This window comes from Emydura macquarii, unplaced genomic scaffold (genome assembly GCF_026122565.2).
Source record: "Emydura macquarii macquarii isolate MOO-44397 ecotype Brisbane River unplaced genomic scaffold, CSIRO-AGI_Emac_v2 contig_2734, whole genome shotgun sequence".
NCBI lineage: Eukaryota > Metazoa > Chordata > Testudines > Chelidae > Emydura > Emydura macquarii.
The window spans coordinates 2,207,538-2,226,036 of NW_027132871.1; the positions used below are offsets into that span (position 1 = coordinate 2,207,538).

General features: G+C 42.9%; 1 protein-coding gene across 1 annotated transcript in view; it reads right to left on the reverse strand.

Annotated features, from left to right (window-relative positions):
- The window catches only part of BMX (BMX non-receptor tyrosine kinase), a 37,112-nt gene that overhangs the window by 9,249 nt on the left and 9,364 nt on the right, over positions 1-18,499 (reverse strand). The window contains exons 7-15 of the mRNA XM_067566110.1: positions 13,705-13,886; positions 9,767-9,829; positions 8,294-8,353; positions 6,828-6,882; positions 5,552-5,631; positions 4,251-4,378; positions 3,860-3,934; positions 1,982-2,153; positions 307-523 (exon numbers count right to left, since the gene is read on the reverse strand). Coding sequence (XP_067422211.1) covers positions 307-523; positions 1,982-2,153; positions 3,860-3,934; positions 4,251-4,378; positions 5,552-5,631; positions 6,828-6,882; positions 8,294-8,353; positions 9,767-9,829; positions 13,705-13,886 — 1,032 coding nt within the window. The remainder of the gene's footprint in view (positions 1-306; positions 524-1,981; positions 2,154-3,859; positions 3,935-4,250; positions 4,379-5,551; positions 5,632-6,827; positions 6,883-8,293; positions 8,354-9,766; positions 9,830-13,704; positions 13,887-18,499) is intronic.

The following is an 18,499-nucleotide window of genomic DNA, read 5'->3' on the forward strand; positions in this document are numbered from 1 at the left end:
GCTCTCAGTTACATCAGTGTAAATCAGAGCTAGACCACTATAACAACAGGGTGAGTAAGGAAAGGAACAAGACTCAAGTGGGTAAAATACTGGCTTATGACAACAAAAGGTCCAAGTTCCTGAGATGGCATTTCTTCGTATAATAGTAATAAAACATCACTAAACAGAACCTTCAATTCCAATGTCCCCACTGCTACCCTTGTATTATGCCAGTGTGAATTACATTGGTATAAAATGGGTGTAACAGAGTGCAGAATCAAGTCCTCAGTATTCTCCTTCTACTTAACCTATGTGGATAGAGCTTACCAAGTCTCGGTGAATAAACTGCTGGCTCTCTAAGAAAGTCATGGCTTCACAAATGTCATAACATATTTCCAGCAGCTGGAAGTGTTGCAGTTCCTTTCCATGATTCTTCAAGTAGCTAAGCAAGCAGCCATTAGCCATATATTCAGCCACTAGATAGATGGGATATGTCTTGGTGCAAACTCCATAGAGCTTAACAAGTTTGGGATGGCTAAGTTTCCTGAAACAGAACATTAAGAAATAAATAGATTATTACATTTTGTGAGCTTTTATTCCTCATCATTACTGTGGCATTCCTAAAGAAACTTTTGGAACCATATAAATACAGAAATAATAGTCTATCTAGTGAAATAGTAAAACCTGTCACAAATCAGGGTTCGATAGATGAAGTCTTAGATGTAAAATTTTCCCTTTCAAGCTGAGATTAATTTCTGTCTCTGTGCTAGTAGGAAACAACTGCAAAAATAATCAGTAAAGGTGAAACTGACTATTGTAGGTTCTACTAGGACAGACTTACTAGGGCAGACTTCCCCCTTGGCACCTGAGACCTTAAGGATTCCATGTCACAGCATGGATTGGGCCCTTCAAGAGGGAACTAGTCAAGCACACCTGTGCCTTATTAAGAGCCTCTCAATGGGGCAGGGGCAGATAAAGGGCAGTTGATCTCTATGAAGAGCCAGAGGAAGGCAGGAAACAGGAAGAGAAAACTGTGGTAGAGAATGAGAAAGGTTCTTGCAGGGAAGACCAAGCAATCAGAGGAGTTGCTCCAGCTAGAAAGGGCTGGGAATGGTCTGCTAAAGCAAGGAAGACCCTGAGATACCAGGGGAGTTTTGAGACAGTACCTCAGAGGGCATGGATTGTTCCCAGTTTAAGGCTGGAGGAAGCCTTTTTGGTGTCCATTTTGAACTTCTTTGCCAATAAAACCAGACCCTATGAATGGGTACTATTGAACAGAGAGAGAGAGAGAAGCCTTTTTATGACTTATGGAGGAGTTCAAGGGGGAAACTGAGGCAGGACACCACAGAGTGATCCAGGCCACGAGAAGGCATTCAGGAGGTGGCTGACCCTGCTGTGTTCCTACTAAAAGAACATAGCAAAGTAGAATCCGCTATTATAACTACTTCAACTAGCCAACTGATAGGCACGTAGTGCATTTCCTTATGTTGGGAAATACCTAAAATGGCCCTGATTAAAACTATTTGCAAACTGGCATCTCACTGTGGAAATTGGGGAGGTTACCTCCTCTTTGCCATGGTGAAATATACTGAAGATGCATTCATGGGTCTGATACATCCCATCTACTGGTATACGTCATTCCCACCTGCTTCTAATGACAGAAATAAATAATTGCATCTATGCCTGTTGAAGTAGGTTTTTCAATGATGAATATAGTTTTAAATCACCCATGCAGAAGCTCTGCAGTCAGTGAAGCTGAAGAGCAGTATAATACTAGCCTTTTGCAGGTAACCCCAGCAATCTTGGTACTGCTCTGCTGATGCCTTTTTAAATGTGATGTTGTAAGTGGCTACATATTTAGCCTATGCCCAAGGTTGTCTGTGGTACTTACGGTTTTGTTTGGAAGAGGAACTTCTTTTTCAGTGACTATTCTATATTACTGGCATGACTTTGGGAAGATCCTTATTTACAAGGTCATTTCATTACGCAACATATAGCTTACATCATGGTGTGAGCTTCCTCTATGAAGTCATCTTCTGACATGGAGCCTTCTTTAATCATCTTAATGGCAACATCATACTTTCCCTTCCACTTTCCCAGCTGCACCACTCCAAACTGGCCACTTCCTAACTCCTTTAGCAGGACGATTTCCTCTCGCTTCAGCTCCCAGATCCCTAGTGGGAAAGAAACAATCCCCCTTAGCTACCAGACTGACATATGCAGTTATGGGGGCCTAAAGGCGACTATTTCATTTTCTTTTGCAGTGCATGAAAGCGTGCCCCATGAAGTCTATGGGTTTCATATGGGAGTTGCAGAAGAAATGCACGCCCTGGAGCACACCACCAGAGTGTCATTCGATACCAGAGCTGAGGTATGTTAGTTCAGCAAACCAGGCAAAGTTCCTATGACTTTTTTTTTTTTTTTTGGTCAAACAATAGAAATGTCTCCAGGCTGTTTTCCAGTCCGCTTGGCAAACAGATACAATCCCACCACATAACATGCTAGAACATAGGAAAGGCCCAGCTTGAGATGGCCGTGACATGGGAGTGCAGATGGACGGAGTGCACAAGGAGCCAGTCACTTGACCCCAGAGGGAGTTGGAAGGCTGTGGGAGCCATGTGCCCCATCAGCCTTTGCAGTAGGCTGCATGCGTGGGTGGGTTGTGACTGCCCTATCTTTAAGAATAATGCACTTGTGCACACCTCTACACACAAGGGAGCTAGGGGAGGAACTGATCACCGAGGAGCACTCCCTAAACCCTGCGTGTGGCAGGGTGGCTCTGCACCAGCCCTGCCACAGAGATGAATCTAACTGGCTGCCAACCCAGAGAGTTTAAATAAAGCTTCTGCAGTGTTCTGTAAAGTCAAGATTGGAAATAATGAGAATCATAATGGTTTGATTATTTTTATTGAAAAATTATAGGCTGGTGGTGTGATGATACGTGGGATCCATCTGCACAAACTACGGAATTCTGGGTGCGATTCTGAACTCTGGGTGTCTTTGTCAAACTCTATTCTGAATGGGCAGCCCTTTGCCTTCTCTGTTGTCCTTTTACCCCCTTATTGGACTGAAATTCCATCAGGGGTGACACAGGGCTGGCAGTAGAGGGTTGGAAATCTGGATGGTTTTCTATTCAAATACAAGTGCCCTAGACAACAGATGGGCTCCCACCCAGAAAAGTTAGTTTGTCGGAGGAAAGGTAACCTGGCCACAAAGTCATCTGATAGGGCTCTGAGATCACCTGACAGAAGGATCGAAAGGTAATAAAATGGCAGAAGCTGCTCTTCTTGGGGTGTTAGGCCATTTTCTCCAGCTCAAGCAGAGGGAAGCTGCTGCAGGAGCCTTGTGGGGCAAAAGGAGCCCTGCCCACTTGAACTTTGACAGACCCCAGGGAAAAGTGAGCTGGAGGGGCATTGCATTCAGGGCGTTCAGTGCTTTCTAAATGACCTGTACTCTCTTGTCCTTTATCTCTTAAGTAAAAAGCCGTGGTGGATTAGAGTCTTGTGCAAAATCTGTTTGTGTGACTTACGTAGGACACCTCTCACATGCCCCCGAGGGGTTAACCTGAGAACCCAGAGTGCCCAAAAGGGTGGAGTACTGGGAAGCACTGTGCAATAATTTTGAGTGTCAGTACTGGTGGCAGAGGCTAGGCAGTTGGACTGCAAGGTCTCAGCTCTCTGAGGATCTTCATCCCAAGAGTGTGTCGGGGGACCCCAAGCCAGTGGCAGTCCCGGGACTTCATTCAGACTTCAAAGGCTTTAGAGGACTTTTGGATCCTCTCACAGCAGTCTGGTGAATGTCCACCAGGGAGAGCTCAACTAGCATTTTGATAGGTGGCAAACAGTGACAGTAGTTTTAAAAGGGAAAATCATCTCCATACCATTTCCTAAGGATGCTGTGGATGGGACCTTATTTGCTTTCATACACACAGCATGTCGAAGCCTTGTAATTATACCTACAAAGAAAGCCAGTTAATGATCACAGTATATGCAGTTCTCTTAAATAATAATGATAATAATAATTAATAATAAATAAATATCCTAAACAACTCATACCCCCACAAACAAATTCTCAAGATTGACACCTAAAAGGGGGATAAATCTATTCTTAGCATTTAGACCATTCAGTATGGCAAGAGATTCACCATAAATACTAGAAACCCAACAACCTGAGCCTGTCTAAATCTATCTATAGTGGAATGAGTACATATGATAGGAGAAAAGTACATTCCAGGTCAGCAGAAGGGGCAGGGAGAGACAGAAATGGTTTACCTGCTGAGTTATGCCGATGATAGTGAATAAGCTCAGGCACTGAATTAAAACAGTAGTTTTCAGCCAAATAATATTTGTTTTCGTAGTCTGTGTGTACGTGGTAATGTTTGACTGTTCCTTTTTTATCTCTGAAAAATATCACAAAGTATTCTCTGTGTGAGGGCCTTGTTAAATGGACTCAATAAAGTCCAAGCCATATTTAGTTAATTAGATAGGTTGTCACCAAACGCATACTGTATCACTTACAATGTTGATGCTATTTTTTCTTTGCTACTATCAGCTGTCATTTAGTTAAGGGGACTCTTTGCTTAATAAATGTTCTCTAAATATTTACTGTAGTAAAGTGGTCATGATAGAGTTAATTGGGCCACCCTGTGTATTATGGGCTGGAGTGATGCTCCAGCCCTCCTTTACTTTCTGTTCTGTTTGTTCCCACTCTCTTATGGTGCAATTGAATAAAGCAGCAAGTTCTGCAGCCTTGTGAGCAAAGTGTTATTTTTGTTGCACTGAGCAGTCCCTTTACAAATTTACGTTACCAATTTTTCATATTTCCATAGCTTCCAATTTGTAGTATTCAAAATGCTGGTCATATTTATAAGGGATATTACAGCTGTCCCACTGCAGGACACTAACTGCCTGGGGATAGGAAAAAACTGGCCCCATGAAAATCATAGAATCATGCCAAGATGCAGGATTTGTTGTGTCTAAATGTTATTTAATGTAAACAATGGTGGTGGTGGTGGTGGAGAAGCAGTGTGTTATATCTTCCTCCGATGCATCTGGTACTGGCCACCTCTGATTACGCGACATTTACCGAGAAGGACCAGTGTTTTTTTGTCACTATGGCAATTTTTCTGAATGTTCACAGTTCCATTTGTAATCTGTCCTTTTTTCCTATTTCTCCCAAGCTTGACCTCTTCTCTCCTTCGTTTCTCTCTCTCTCTTCAGTTTCCCTCTCCTTCCATCCATTCCATTAATCTCCCAAATAGCCTCTCCTTGGAGTTACGCTCCTTGTTCAGCGAGCAATGGAACAATATCCCTACCAACTCTCCCCGACTCTGTATTCCCTGCCATGAGCACACATCTTCTGTGATGCTTTCTGTCACTATAGCACGGGAGCGGGCATAAGGGGCCAGGAGGTTAAGGCATGGATGGATTTAGAGGGATAATGCTGTTTAGAAGTCTGTATCCTGACGTGCAGTTCAGATCTGGTTAATTAACTTTTGTATTGACTGATTCCCCCTAAGGAACAAACCCATGGCCTGGACAGTGGAAATGAAATAAATCCTTTGAATACTCACTCAAGAGCCTTGCTGAATACAGAAACTGTGTATTTTCCCACTTGGCTTGAATTTCGAACCATAAAAGCACCTTCCTTCCCCTAAATAATAAATAAAAAGGAAGGAAAACATCACAAGAAACACCTACTATTTGAGAAATATTTTGTAATTTTGCCTGATGCATTTCCATAATGCCTTAAACTCACATCAGTTTTCCACTGCCACAGTATATCTGGGTGGCTAAACAGCTAGAGAGGTTTTCAGTACATATTTATCTTCCAGCTATTTTTAATGTGAGCTGCAGTTAAACCCTATTTTTCCCCTCTTCCCCACCCTCCAAATTTGCACTATAGGTTTCTCCTTTTGAGGATGGTTTCCTTGGTAAGTGTTGAGACTCTGGTTTCCATTAGGACTTCGTTAGGAGTACATGTAGCAGCGGCATTGGTCTTGTGCTGGAATTTGGTGGGTGTGTGGCTGGAACAAGAAACGTACAAGTCCAGCTGTGGACTAAGATTCAATGCTGCAAGGTGCGGTGCAACCTCATGTCCCATTCAGATTGATGGGATTTGGGACAGTTCAGCACCTGATCAGGCCATAGGTAACTAGCCCTTCTGCTGGTCCCCTTTCCCTCCTAGAAATACACTGTGATTCACCAGATTACACTTCATTTCTTAACCTATGGTGTAGGCAGCTGGGAAGGAATTTGGGCCATGGCTCTGGAAGGGCTGAGCACCAATGGTACAGGCAATGTACAAGGAGTGAGCGTCATGGGAGCTGGGGGGGGGGGGGGGGTGCAACAGTTAAGCTTACTAGCTTCTGACATAGGATATCTCCTACAAAAAGGAGTATGGCAATGCCATTGTACAGCAGTCTCCATTTGTGTGTGTCGTTGAATCCCCAACACAGTATTCCCTGACTGGCAGTCTGTGCTCAGAAAAGACTGAAATTTGAAATAGCCATTTAGAGTATGGTATGTCAGGAGTGAAATCCATTAGCAGAGCTCTGGGAGAGGTGTACACAGTCTCTGCCTGCCCTTTGCCTAATTTAGACTAGTGCCGTTAGTTAGTAGTCACCTCTAGGACCTTTACATTCACTCACAACCTTCTGGAAACCTAATTACTCCTGTATCTTCATACTAAATTAATACCTATTTAAGTGTCTACCATGCTCACTGGAATACTACAGTGATTTAAAGAGCATTCGCACCCTCTAGCGGCCAGGAGTAGCAAAATCAACAATAGATACAGAAACATTTAGAGAGAGGTTTAAATGCAGTTAATAAAGGTATTTCCAGTACCTTCTGTCGCAGCAGTTGCTCTGACTGGGCTCTGGAGATATTACCAGCATACCAGCTGCAGCAAGAAATATTGTTTACAGCATGATTTCCGAATAACAGTTTGGCAAAGTAGACTGATGAAAAACCCTTACAAGATGCTTCATTTTCAAATCTGCTTTTAAGAAGCCAAAGTATCTATCTTTCATGACCCCCATTAGTAGTACTCTCTGGGTACCTCACAGTCTTTAATGCATTTGTCCTTGCCACACCCCTCTGAGGTTAGGGCAGGGCTGTTTATTGAGGTACAGAGAGACTACGTGACTTGCTCAAGGTCACACACTAGTGTACGAGGCTGGCGCCTTAACTGCTAGACCATCCTTCATCCCCGATTACAGATCAAGTTACATTTGCAAATTACGTGTGATTTCTAAGGTAATATTTCTGCATGATCTTGAGATAGCTGGAAGTAGAGGATGAAGACTAAAAAAAAAAAAAGCATGTGAATTAGCATCCTAGACCACTGAGAATCACAGCTGTTTATTCCCCATACACAATATCTATAAAATTCCATTATTAACTGCAGTTCACCAGGCACTGATGGCCAAATTTTGAAAGAACGAGGTAACTTCCCCCTCTCCCCGTGGTTAGATCTCAAAATACCCATTTAGAAGCATTATTGTGAGCAAACTGTGCTTGCAAGTGGGCCTCCCTCTACTCATGACGATTTGTCCCTTGATGGGCCACTATGACGTGAAGAATTGTATATTTTCAAACACAAAGGTCCTTGCCAGTGTTTTTAATAAAACCTTGGATCCTTAAAATTAAACTTCTGGGATAGCTGCTGCCTCCTCACATTCCCTGTGCAGGGGCTTCGGGTCACTGAATCCATGTAAATAGTCCCACTCCTGTGACCTTCTTCACCCTGGCCTCTTTGGGGCCAGCATGGCATCCTGCTCTGCGGCCTTCAGAGCGTGTGGATACTTTCTTTTTTGGCCACTATGCCGCAGAGAGCCCTGCATGCAACCCCACTCTGGGGTGACTTTCAACTGAAAAGCATTAACTGTGTGTAACTCTTGCAACATTTGAACCTCTTTGTGATAGTCAGGCTTTAACTTGCATAACACTTTAAGGAACTGAAAGCTCTGAAATGAAGGAGAGAGCTACTTCATACATGCTTTCCAGAGAAACTTCTCTCAGCCTCGTCATAAGTGTCAATCTTTTGTGAACACACCCCCTGATTGGGGTAAAAGACTGGCTTTTCGAAAAGCCTCCTCATCTACTCATCATCTGTTGTGTGAAAACAGATATACTCATTCTTTTGGAAGCCTATGGAAGATTATTAATAATAAGGATAATTTTTATTGCAGTAGGGTTGAGAGGAGGATGAAGGCTTCACTATGCTAGGGATGGTGCACACATGTAATGGAAAGATGGTCCTTGTCCCAAAGAGCTTATGGTTTACACATGAAAATGCTCCACATACTCACTCATGCTTAGCAATGCTCTCCTCTTCTTCTGATGAATGGTCACTTTCACTGGAGTTTCCCCTACAAAGATGACACACCACATTGAAATCATGAATAAATATGTTGATCTTCCTAAGTCAAAACCCATAATAAATGCATTCACACTGAGCTAATACTATAGGCAGCCCGCAGTGGATTTTTTTTCCCCTTTAGGCAAATGTGAAGATATATTTTCTTTTCTTTCCATTTCTTTATTGGCTTGGTGAGGGTGAAAAGAATACACACTTTCCCATGGTAAAATATTCTAACCTCAGGTTTAGAGCTACAGCAGAAACAGCTGAATGTTGCAAATGAATACGTTACAGGTAAAAAGTCCTTTATAAGTAGTGGTGTCTGCAGTAGCTGTGGGAGAAAATTTTAACTTCAGTTTTAAAAATGACCAATTGAAAAATCATGAGCCTGCTCAGAGGGCATTGACTAAGTTTTCTGAGTGGAACCTAATGCAGCCCCTCCAGCTTTGCGATAATATGTAGTGGACTGGGAGAGTTAAACACTCTCTCTGCCTGTCCCATTAGGTAGAAGGGCTGAATCTCACTGCTGCAGTTGTTATGATGAGATTGTAATTGCCTCATGGAAGCTTACACAGAAATCCTCCAAAATCACAAAAGCTCAAAATCCTCCAGTAAATGTTCTTACCATGAAGGACAGAATTAAAACAGCACATACCAAAACAAGTAAATACCTCCCGCTACCTCTCCCCGACCCCAACAACAAACCAGCAATTTAGGAAATTACATGATTACACGATTATATTTTTTAAAAAAGTTGTAGGCCTGATTCAGACAAATCTGAAACCAGCAACCAGCAAACCAGCAAATCTGAAACCAGCAACTTAGGAAATTACACGATTACACGATTATATTTTTAAAAAAAGTTGTAGGCCTGATTCAGACAAATCTCTTTACAGTCTATGGGATTATTCAAACACATAAAGGGTCTGTTCCCTGTAAACACTCAGGCAAGTGCTTCATTTTATGCACAACATGTTTGCAAGATCAGGGCCAAAGATACTTAAAAAAAAAAAAAGTTGGGTCTGATCTGGCAGATTTCACTTAAACAAAATGATGTTCATTTCTATGGGACTAGTCACATATATAAAGTTATTTACATATGTAAATGTTTGCAAGGTTGGGGCCTTAATGGTGAAGTAAAATTACACTGGGGGAAATCCTGGCTCTATTGAAGTCAATGGCAAAACTTCCATTGATGATAGTGAGGCCAGTATTTCACCCACAAGTTTTTAGCATTAAATATATATGCAGCAAGCACGTGAAGATACATGCTATCCTATATCTTTCAGGAAAGTTTATGCGGAGTACTCAGAAAGCCATTGAATAGATCATAAATTTGTAAAACTTTCTGGAAATGTAACTTAGTCTTTCCTAAAACGGTAGGGTGAAAATTTAAGCACTGAGTGGCTGGATGTTGATTTACCCAGGTTCATCATCATCCAGGGATATCTCTTTCAGATAGGTACTTGGTGCAAAGCCTTCATTCCTGCAAATTAAACATTTCACAGGTCAGTCGTCTTGTATAATTCCATCTTAAATTTGATCACTTAAAACAGGAAACAAAGACTCACTCACAAACTTTTTATAGTATCAAACAGAGATTTTCATGTTTGAAATAATTAAAAGGAATGAATTAAATGAATTAAAATTTGTAACAGTCGGTGATGGTGTCTATAAGCCTCATTCAGAACTTAGGCAGGGAGGGGAGGGGAGCCTTTCCTACCTAGCTCCAAACAAACAGACTGGCCAGGCCCACGCGCAGCTGCCAGTGTTGCCAGTCATGGAGGCAGGCAACCAATCACAGCCAGGCCTCATAAGAGTAACAAAGCCTATAAAAGAGGATGAATACCAGCGAGAAGGGAGGCAAAAAGGCCTGGAACAGCAGAGGGACAAAAGCTGTGCTTCAGGCAGCCTCTCAGGGCAGTAGCACAATGTTATCTTAAAAAAAACGAGAGTTCTGTAGCACTTTAAAGACTAACACATTTAATTTCAGTAGGCAAAAATCCTTGGAAAGTATTTGTATTCAGAGAGAAATCAGCACGAAACACAGAGAAATGCAAACCCATGAAAAGTCTTTATTGAACTACACTCAAACCAGCCAGGACAGGCTGAGCTATCCCCTAATAGTCTAACTCGATTGCTATGGGAACAAGCTAAGCTCTGTTGCTACAGCAACCTAGGCAATAAGGCAACACACAAAATACACAACACACAGGGCAGTGATACACTAGCAGACCCAAGAAAGGAGACGCTTAACCAGGGAATGACCCAGAACAAAGACAAGCCAGGAAGCCCCATGAGCTCAGAAGAGAGCACGACCAGACGCCACCAGGAGTCTGTGACACAGCCATTGAAATAACTTCCATCTTAGAGACTGGCTTTCTCAATTGGAGGATTGGAGCAGGCAGTTTATAGGTGGGGATGCTTCATAATGCCCTTTCTGTTACGTTGAAAGGTGCTAATGGCTGCCAGCAGAGGGTTCTCTGATCCAGACACAATCCTAGACCACATAAAATCAATGGATGTACAAAGCACTCATGTTAGGTTCAACACAATCAAGCAAGGAAGTAAAGCAGCTAGGGGCTGTGGGGTGACCACCTGAGGTACTAGACAGCATGGCAGATCAGAGCTAAACTGTGTAGGCTGAGGGGTTTCCCTGGTTGGAAACTCAGGGTAACACTATCGGTTGCAAGCTGTGTCTGTTGGAGGGAGAGAAAGAGAGGAGAGTAGCAGTGAGTGTGACCCTGAGTGGAACAGAGCCCCGGCTTCTTGGCCAGAGAACTCAGTGGAGTGAAGATTTCTGAGTTAATGAACTGCCTGCTGTTTGCTTCTGCTGTGTTCAAGGAAAGAGGACATTGTGGTTGGTTGTTTCTGTAAATAAACAAGATTACACCAAAAATATACCTGACTCATACTGTGAATTTCTCATCCTAATTGCTACAGCCCTACAAAGCCCTGAACTCTGACTAATGACTTAGGCTAAAGGGGAAACACTATAAATAATTCTCTTTCTCTCTCTGCTCCTTCCTTTGAGCTCAAGATGCTGTGTTTGAACTGTGAGATACAGGAGTTGATTGCATCAGGTGTATACATACACCACTTGGTCATCAGCCCAGCAGTCATGCATGCTGCACTCTGTGAATTAAACTGGGTAGCCCCTCACACATACTAATTTATTGCTGGCCTTCTACTTCCTTTGGTTCTATGGGACTTTTTACAGTGTGACTGAGTACGAAGCTGGGTACTGTGTGTTAGAAGCTAGTGTTTCTTTCTTTTTCTTTCTTTCTTTACAAATTGTACTGGAATCAATGAGTTATTAGTGGACCAGCCAAGTCCACTCCCGCCAAAATCCCTCCAGCCTGTCTGGGACCTCTCTCAGCTGAATATATCTATGCACTGCTTCCAGCTGGAGATTAATGAGAAAATATCTTCCTTTAATTTGTTCAAGGACATTCCTCCCTTTGTGGACTGCAAGGGAAATAACCAAGAAAATCTACAGGAAGGAATGAGGTCTCCTTGTGGTAAAGCACTAAGGGTTTGTCTGTATGGGGTTTTTAATCCAGACCAAATCAAATTAATTTGGTCTTGAAATGCTTGTGTACACATGAAACAACCAATCACTGTGTACTAATGCCACATCTATCTGGAATCCTCCTGCCGAGTGGACTAGGTTCATTTCAAATTGTATTAGTTTGCTCGTTTGTGTGCATACAATTGCTGTGCACCACTTTTTGCATGCTTCCATTGGCTCTCCCATAGTGCTTTGCAGGTTGACCATTACTGACCTGTCTGTTTACTTGTGTGCCCTCTCTGCTCTGGGGTCAAGTTTCCAGGATGCCCCTTCCTCCTTTTAAAAGCTGGCATGGAGCCAGATTTTGCTGTTGGCTCCTAGATCACAGGGTATCATTCTGGTGATACAACTGTGACACGACTCCAGAAGGCCCACACCATGCCTTGCACAGTCCCTTCCCTGGCATTATTCCCTGGCATTATGCTGCCTGCATTCTCTGCCCCTCCGAGGACCACTGGCTTGACCCATTGGAGGATGAGCAGGAGGATGCCAGAGAGGAGCTGCCCTGGAAAGCCACGATCATTTGGGACTCGGGACCCTGATGATGGCCAGCTGGAAAGCCAGTCCCAGTCCTGCCCTGCTACAATGGACCCTGATTCCTGCCTTGTGTCAGTGGAGCCTGAGTCCCCGCCAGAAACCCAGGCTGGGACCGAAGAATCAGATCCCTTGGAGGGAACTTCAGGGTGTAAATACCTGTCTTTACAATTTGTTATTATTGCTGTTGGCAGATGTGAGTTAGGAGCCTCCCCCTTCCTCTCCCTCCCTTTCCCATTTTGCTGTTTCAAAATGGCACCTGCCAGCATGGTGCAGCCCTAGTCTCTATCCCCCCTGCCCATCCCGTGTCCTTTTCCCACAGCAGAGTCGAATACCCAAAGCCTTCATTTGTGCAAAATGCAGCCGTTTGTTGAGACGCTGCTTACAGGAAAAAAATGTTGGTTAGTTTTCATAGTTCATGTGGAGTCTGAGTGCACATTGCATGGCCGGAGCAGTATGAGGTACAAATGCCCTGTAACACACGTTCTAGCTGACAGTCATTGCAGGGCCTTTCTGTTTCTCTCTGCACTGTCTCTATGATTGAAAGGGAGGCATAGCAGAGCTTAAGACTGTGAAACTGCTGAATTTTGCTTAGCACCTTATAGCAGGGGTTTTCAACCTTTTTTAGAAATTGTACTCCTATGATCTCAAGGTTTCACCTGAAGTATCCCTTCATGGTTTTCCCGCCTGGCTCCAGTAGCATACCCTGGGTCTCCGGCGCCGGGGGGCCAAGCCTGCATTTGGGCTCCCCCCTAGGCCTCACACGCTCCCCCCCTTGCACAGGACAGGAGGAGCTCCCACAGATGGTGCCGTCCCCCAGCTGCCCTGGGGAGGAGGGGCTCTATACCTGCGGGGCGGGTGGTGGGGAAATGTGCTGCTTACCTCCTCCTGCACAAGGCGGGCTCTGCAGATGTATCTGACAAAGTGGGTTTCTGCCCATGAAAGCTTATGCCCAAATAAGTTTGTTAGTCTTTAAGATGCATCAGAGAGACGCTGTACTATGCCATCTATATAAGACTGTGGCAAGGGTCAGAGAGGAGCTAGGTGCAAGATAAAAGGAGAAGGAATGGAGGAGAGTAGAGAAAATAAAAGCTCATGAGATTAGCTGGAGCAAATTTTAAAAAGCCACCAGGGTAATTCTTAATTGGCTCCTGGAATGCACCAGTGCCAGCAGGGTTATTTAACAATGGGTGTAATGTGGAACGAGGGTCATTACTGAACAAATATTCTCTATTGATTGTGCAAAGTAAACTTACCCTTGCATGTCCCTTACTTGCCACCAGTCAGGATTCTCTTCTTTCAGAACATAATACTTGCTGTTCCTGACTAGATGGATATCAGAGTTTTCTTTGGGTTCATAGTTGTACTCTGCCACTACTGTCTTCAGTGATGATTTACCAGGTGCTAGAACTGGAGGCAAATTATTATTCTTCAGGTTCTGAAGGCGAGGAAATAAAATTACAATGAGTTGCATCGCAGTAGAAAATAATTTTTAGCATTTATATTGCAGTTTGCATCTTCAATGAGCTCTATGACTGCGAAGAAATTAACTGAAGCTAACTAGAAACGCATGGTTTGTGGAAATACTTTTTCCTTCATCTGTTTTGAAACACATTCCAACAGCTGTAGTCCAACATAAATAATGAAAGACAAACCAAACTCTGTTACAATAATATTCAACGCTAGGTCCTGCTCTAATGTATGTGGAGTTGTGTATTTTATAAAATTAGCAACAGCACAGAGCTTATCTTACAAGACACAAGGAACATGGTTTTGTAGTATAGCGGAGAACAGGACTCAAACCAGCGGATTAAAAGTACACCAGAAGACGTAAGGACATTCTCAATTGAAGCTAAGAATTTGTGAGGTCATAACGAGCTCAAACTGCACAGATTACATGTTACTGGTGGCTCAGCACAAAGGATGAATTTGCATAACAGGAAATGGTAATAGGATTAACTGATACTTACACGCCAGGTGTATCTACACTGCAAAAAAAGGTGTGTTCTTAATTTGGGTTAGCTAATTTAGGTTAAAATAGCAGTGAAGAAATGGCAACTCGGCTAACATGAGTTAGCAGCTTGAGTTCAAGCCCATAAATTACCCTGGGGTTGAACGCAAGGTGCTAACCCAAAATAAGAACACACCTTTTTTTGCTGTGTAGACATACTTGTAGTATGCTTTGTGAGTTATGAAGCTGTAGCACCTTCCACCATAGGTAAGTGGGCTCATATCACACAGTACCAAAAGACCCTGCCATAATATTGTACAATAGCACTTTGCATTTTTAAAAAATGTGCCTTAGGTCAACCAGTATAATAGTCAACATGAAAAATAAAATCAACAAAGCCAACTGTTACTGCACAGTGGTAGCTGTTATTTCCTTTTCTAAACATAGTATGGAAGAAAATGATAATCAAGGCTGATTATTTGTCATGGAATTAAGTGGCAAGAGTCATGGCTTTGTCACAGCAGGCAATGCATTATTTTAAAAGAGGAAAGTCATGGTGCAGGCTTATTTTGCTTAATATTAAGTTGTTTGTCACAGGAAATTATTAGAAAATCAAATAATTGTTTAAAGCCATGCAATATTATTTAACAAACAACTTAAAATCATTAAAAACTCATATTCAAATACACTGGGTGTATATAGATGTAAGCCTGTAAAAATTCACAAAGGAGTCCTATCTTAGTGGTGGGCTAGCTGGGATTATAAAAACTGAATTTTTGTTAAAAAAAATCCTGTAAATCACAGTTCCAGTCTTGGAGGGCATGGCCATCACAAACATACGGCTTTGTAGGTAATATACTACCCTGAGCCCTAGTTGCCTTTCATTGAAGTCAGTAAGAGTTTTGCCATTGACTTTAATAGCAGTAGGAACGTGCCCTAAAGATAACATTTTCAAATGTGGCCAAGTGATTTAGGAGCCTAAGTCCCATTGACTTTCAATGAGACGTAAGCTCGTGTGTGCTTGCCACTTTTGAAAATGGGACTTAGGTTTCTAAGTCATTTAGGCACTTTTGAAAATGTTACCCTAAGTATCTACTGCTGGGAAATATTGACTGTTTGAAAGCTACCACTGGGTGTGTCTCCAAAATACATACATATCTTTAGGTAGAGTTTTGGTGTTTATTTATTATTTCAAGCCATAAGGAGACAAGTTATTGCTAATCCATCTTATTACTTTCAGCAACTAATTAAACTATCTTGTAAACTTGAACATTCATATACATTATACCAGTCAGCACATGGAATGTAAATTATAATACCAGCCAGCACAAGGAATGTCACCCTATACTCCCGTGATGTCAATGGGAGTTCTACCATTAACTTCAAGGGGTGTAGGAGCGGGCCAACAGCTCTGTGCGTGTGCTTATAGAGGAAAAACTTTGAAATTCTAAGGTACTGAGGTTTACTGGCCTGGTGGCAAAGAAAATATAAAGACTTAAGGAAGATTAAAATAAGAGGGAGTGCTCCCATTTTAATCCATTTGTATACTTTTTACCACTGGAAAATACTGTGGCAATGTCTGGGAAAATGCCAAGTGCCCTCAGGTGTACTATATCCTTTTTAAAAACAAATGTTCAAAGCATAGCATAACATGTGTACTTCGACCTCTTTATTTGATATACTTCTTAAATAAAAACACTGACAAACCCAATGGACCTGACTCATATTCATACTCTCCACTTGTAAACTTTACTGGAGCTGAATCTGATCTCGCCTTGGGTTGATGCCAGTGTAACTGCATTGGCTCTAATGGAGTTACTCCTGGTGTAACGCAGTGCCTACACTAGCAGCGAAGGGAGTGGTTCCCCTCCTTGGGTACACTTACTCGTTCTTGCTCTCATCGAGCTAGCGGGAGTATAACTGGCAGGGTAGCAGTGGTACCATGGGCAGCAGAGGCACGGCTTAGCTGTGCCAAGTACATAGCTCCTGGTTTGAGGTGGGGTTGTTGTCAGCAGTCTTAAACTGCTTTTGCTGCTGCTGCCCATGCTTCCACAGCTAAGTTGCTATTTATACTCACTCCTAGTGCGAGGATGTGTACACAAGCAGGGGAATCACGTCCCTTGCTCCTAGTGCAGATGCAACCTGAGAGCTGGTCCCCTCCTACCTGGGAAAGGGAAAGAACCAGACATATCACACATGAAGCATTGGCACTATGGACCGGACCCTGCAAGCCCTCTGCATGTGGATCTCCCTTGACTTAAATGGGAGTTGTGCACATGAAAGACTGCAGGACTGAGCCCTGTGCAAGTCATTATATGACTCACAATATAGCTGTTCCTGTTATAACATCTTCATGTTTCTAATGGGAAGATAGATGGTTATAATAATGCATAGAGAAGATTATGTTCTTTATTAACCATTCAATGACTGTAACACATTCTAGCTGATGTCCTGTAAACAAGATGCACATGAGGTCATATGCACCACTACGATTTGCTCCTTAGGATGACTGCTGTTTGTTAATGTCCCTTCCTTTGCTTCTGAAAAAATTAAGGTCCTGCTGAGCCTGAGGTCTTGTTTTGGGACTATCATCTCAGGCTTTCCAGTCACGGAGCTGGCAGAGCCTGGGTGCATTATGAGGAGGTGGCATTCTCATCCCATGGTGCAAAGAGAAGGAAGTGAAGTGGTTTGGCCTTAGTGGCGACATAATGAAACGTAGTCATAGGGACAAAGCTTGGCCTGTCAAACATGGCAGGCAGGAGAACCAGAAGAGAATAAATATATCAGACTTGCTTCCCCCCAGATTTTAGTGCAGGATATTTGTTTCTTTGTTCTGAGATTTTGAGAATGTAGCTCACTTCATCTGTAACCTGTTAGGAGTTTATGTTTTTGCTTGAGAAAGTACACAGATTTACATCGCCAGCTGAACCAAGTAACATTGGCTGGAAATCAAAACTCTCCAAGCTTCCTGAGGTCAGAAATGAATCAAGCAGAGTTTATTGCTCGCTCTGATTCTTTATGTGTTTACCATCTTGGATTTCATGTAGACAACAGCACTGTAGGGAAGTTCAATTTTCCCCAGGGGAATCCATAGGTCTAGAGGTGTGTTTGTGCATGCACATGCATGAGAAGAGGGGGCTAGAATCCTCACACTAAGGCCACAGAGTAATAGTGGATCTCCTCAATGTCTACAGCTTCAGGATGCAGTAAGGGGGTAAGAGAATGACAGGCCTAGGACTGGCCAGTGGATTTAGCCTTGCCTGCCTGCCTGCCATGACGTGCTGCTACTGAAGAATGGACAGGAAAGAGACAGCAAGGGCTACAAATGGGGTGCAGAAGACTAACAGAGGTGAAAAGCTGCCTCTTATGGTAGGAAACGACTGCTGCTCCCAGACAGCTGGAAAAAGGTCTGGTGGCTCCCGTGAAGCCCATTAATCTGGTTAGTGGTCCCCAGCTCCCATAAGTGCTCCTGCAGCAGCTTCTTTTGCCAGGCCACAGAATAAGAGGGCAGAGGCATGATGTTGATCTGAGGAGAAGGGACACCAGAGACTCAGGGATGTGGGGAGAAGGACGCTACCAACAACAACCTGGAGAGGAAAGAGTGGGGCAGAGTCGAGAAATAAAGTTGAGTTGTTTTGTGACTAGCACTGGTATATATCTGATCTTTATTAAAGGGTCCACTTTGAATTTGTATCTGGGGACCCATCTGAATGTTGTTATGCCCCTGCTTTTTGAATTTCCCTTTCAAAACCTCTTCTCAGAACTCAATTAAAATGAGCTGGGAAGTTCTAATATGAGTCAACCTATTCAGTGGCTGATTTGCATGACTGATAATCTCTTTAGACAAACAAAATAGTCCTTTGACAGGAGTCAGGGAGGATGGACCATGGCATCTGAAACTTGTTTATTCACAGTATCACTGTCCTGAAACTTCATTATCAGAACAAGTGTCAAAAGCCCATGTGCTCAGCTATAAGTTCTTTCCACATCCCTAGTCACACAAAAATATTTAACCCAGTGCTGCCAATTCTTATGATTGTATGAGTGTGTCCTAAAGTTTAAAAAACCAAAAGGTAAATAAAAAGAACCCAAAATGTATT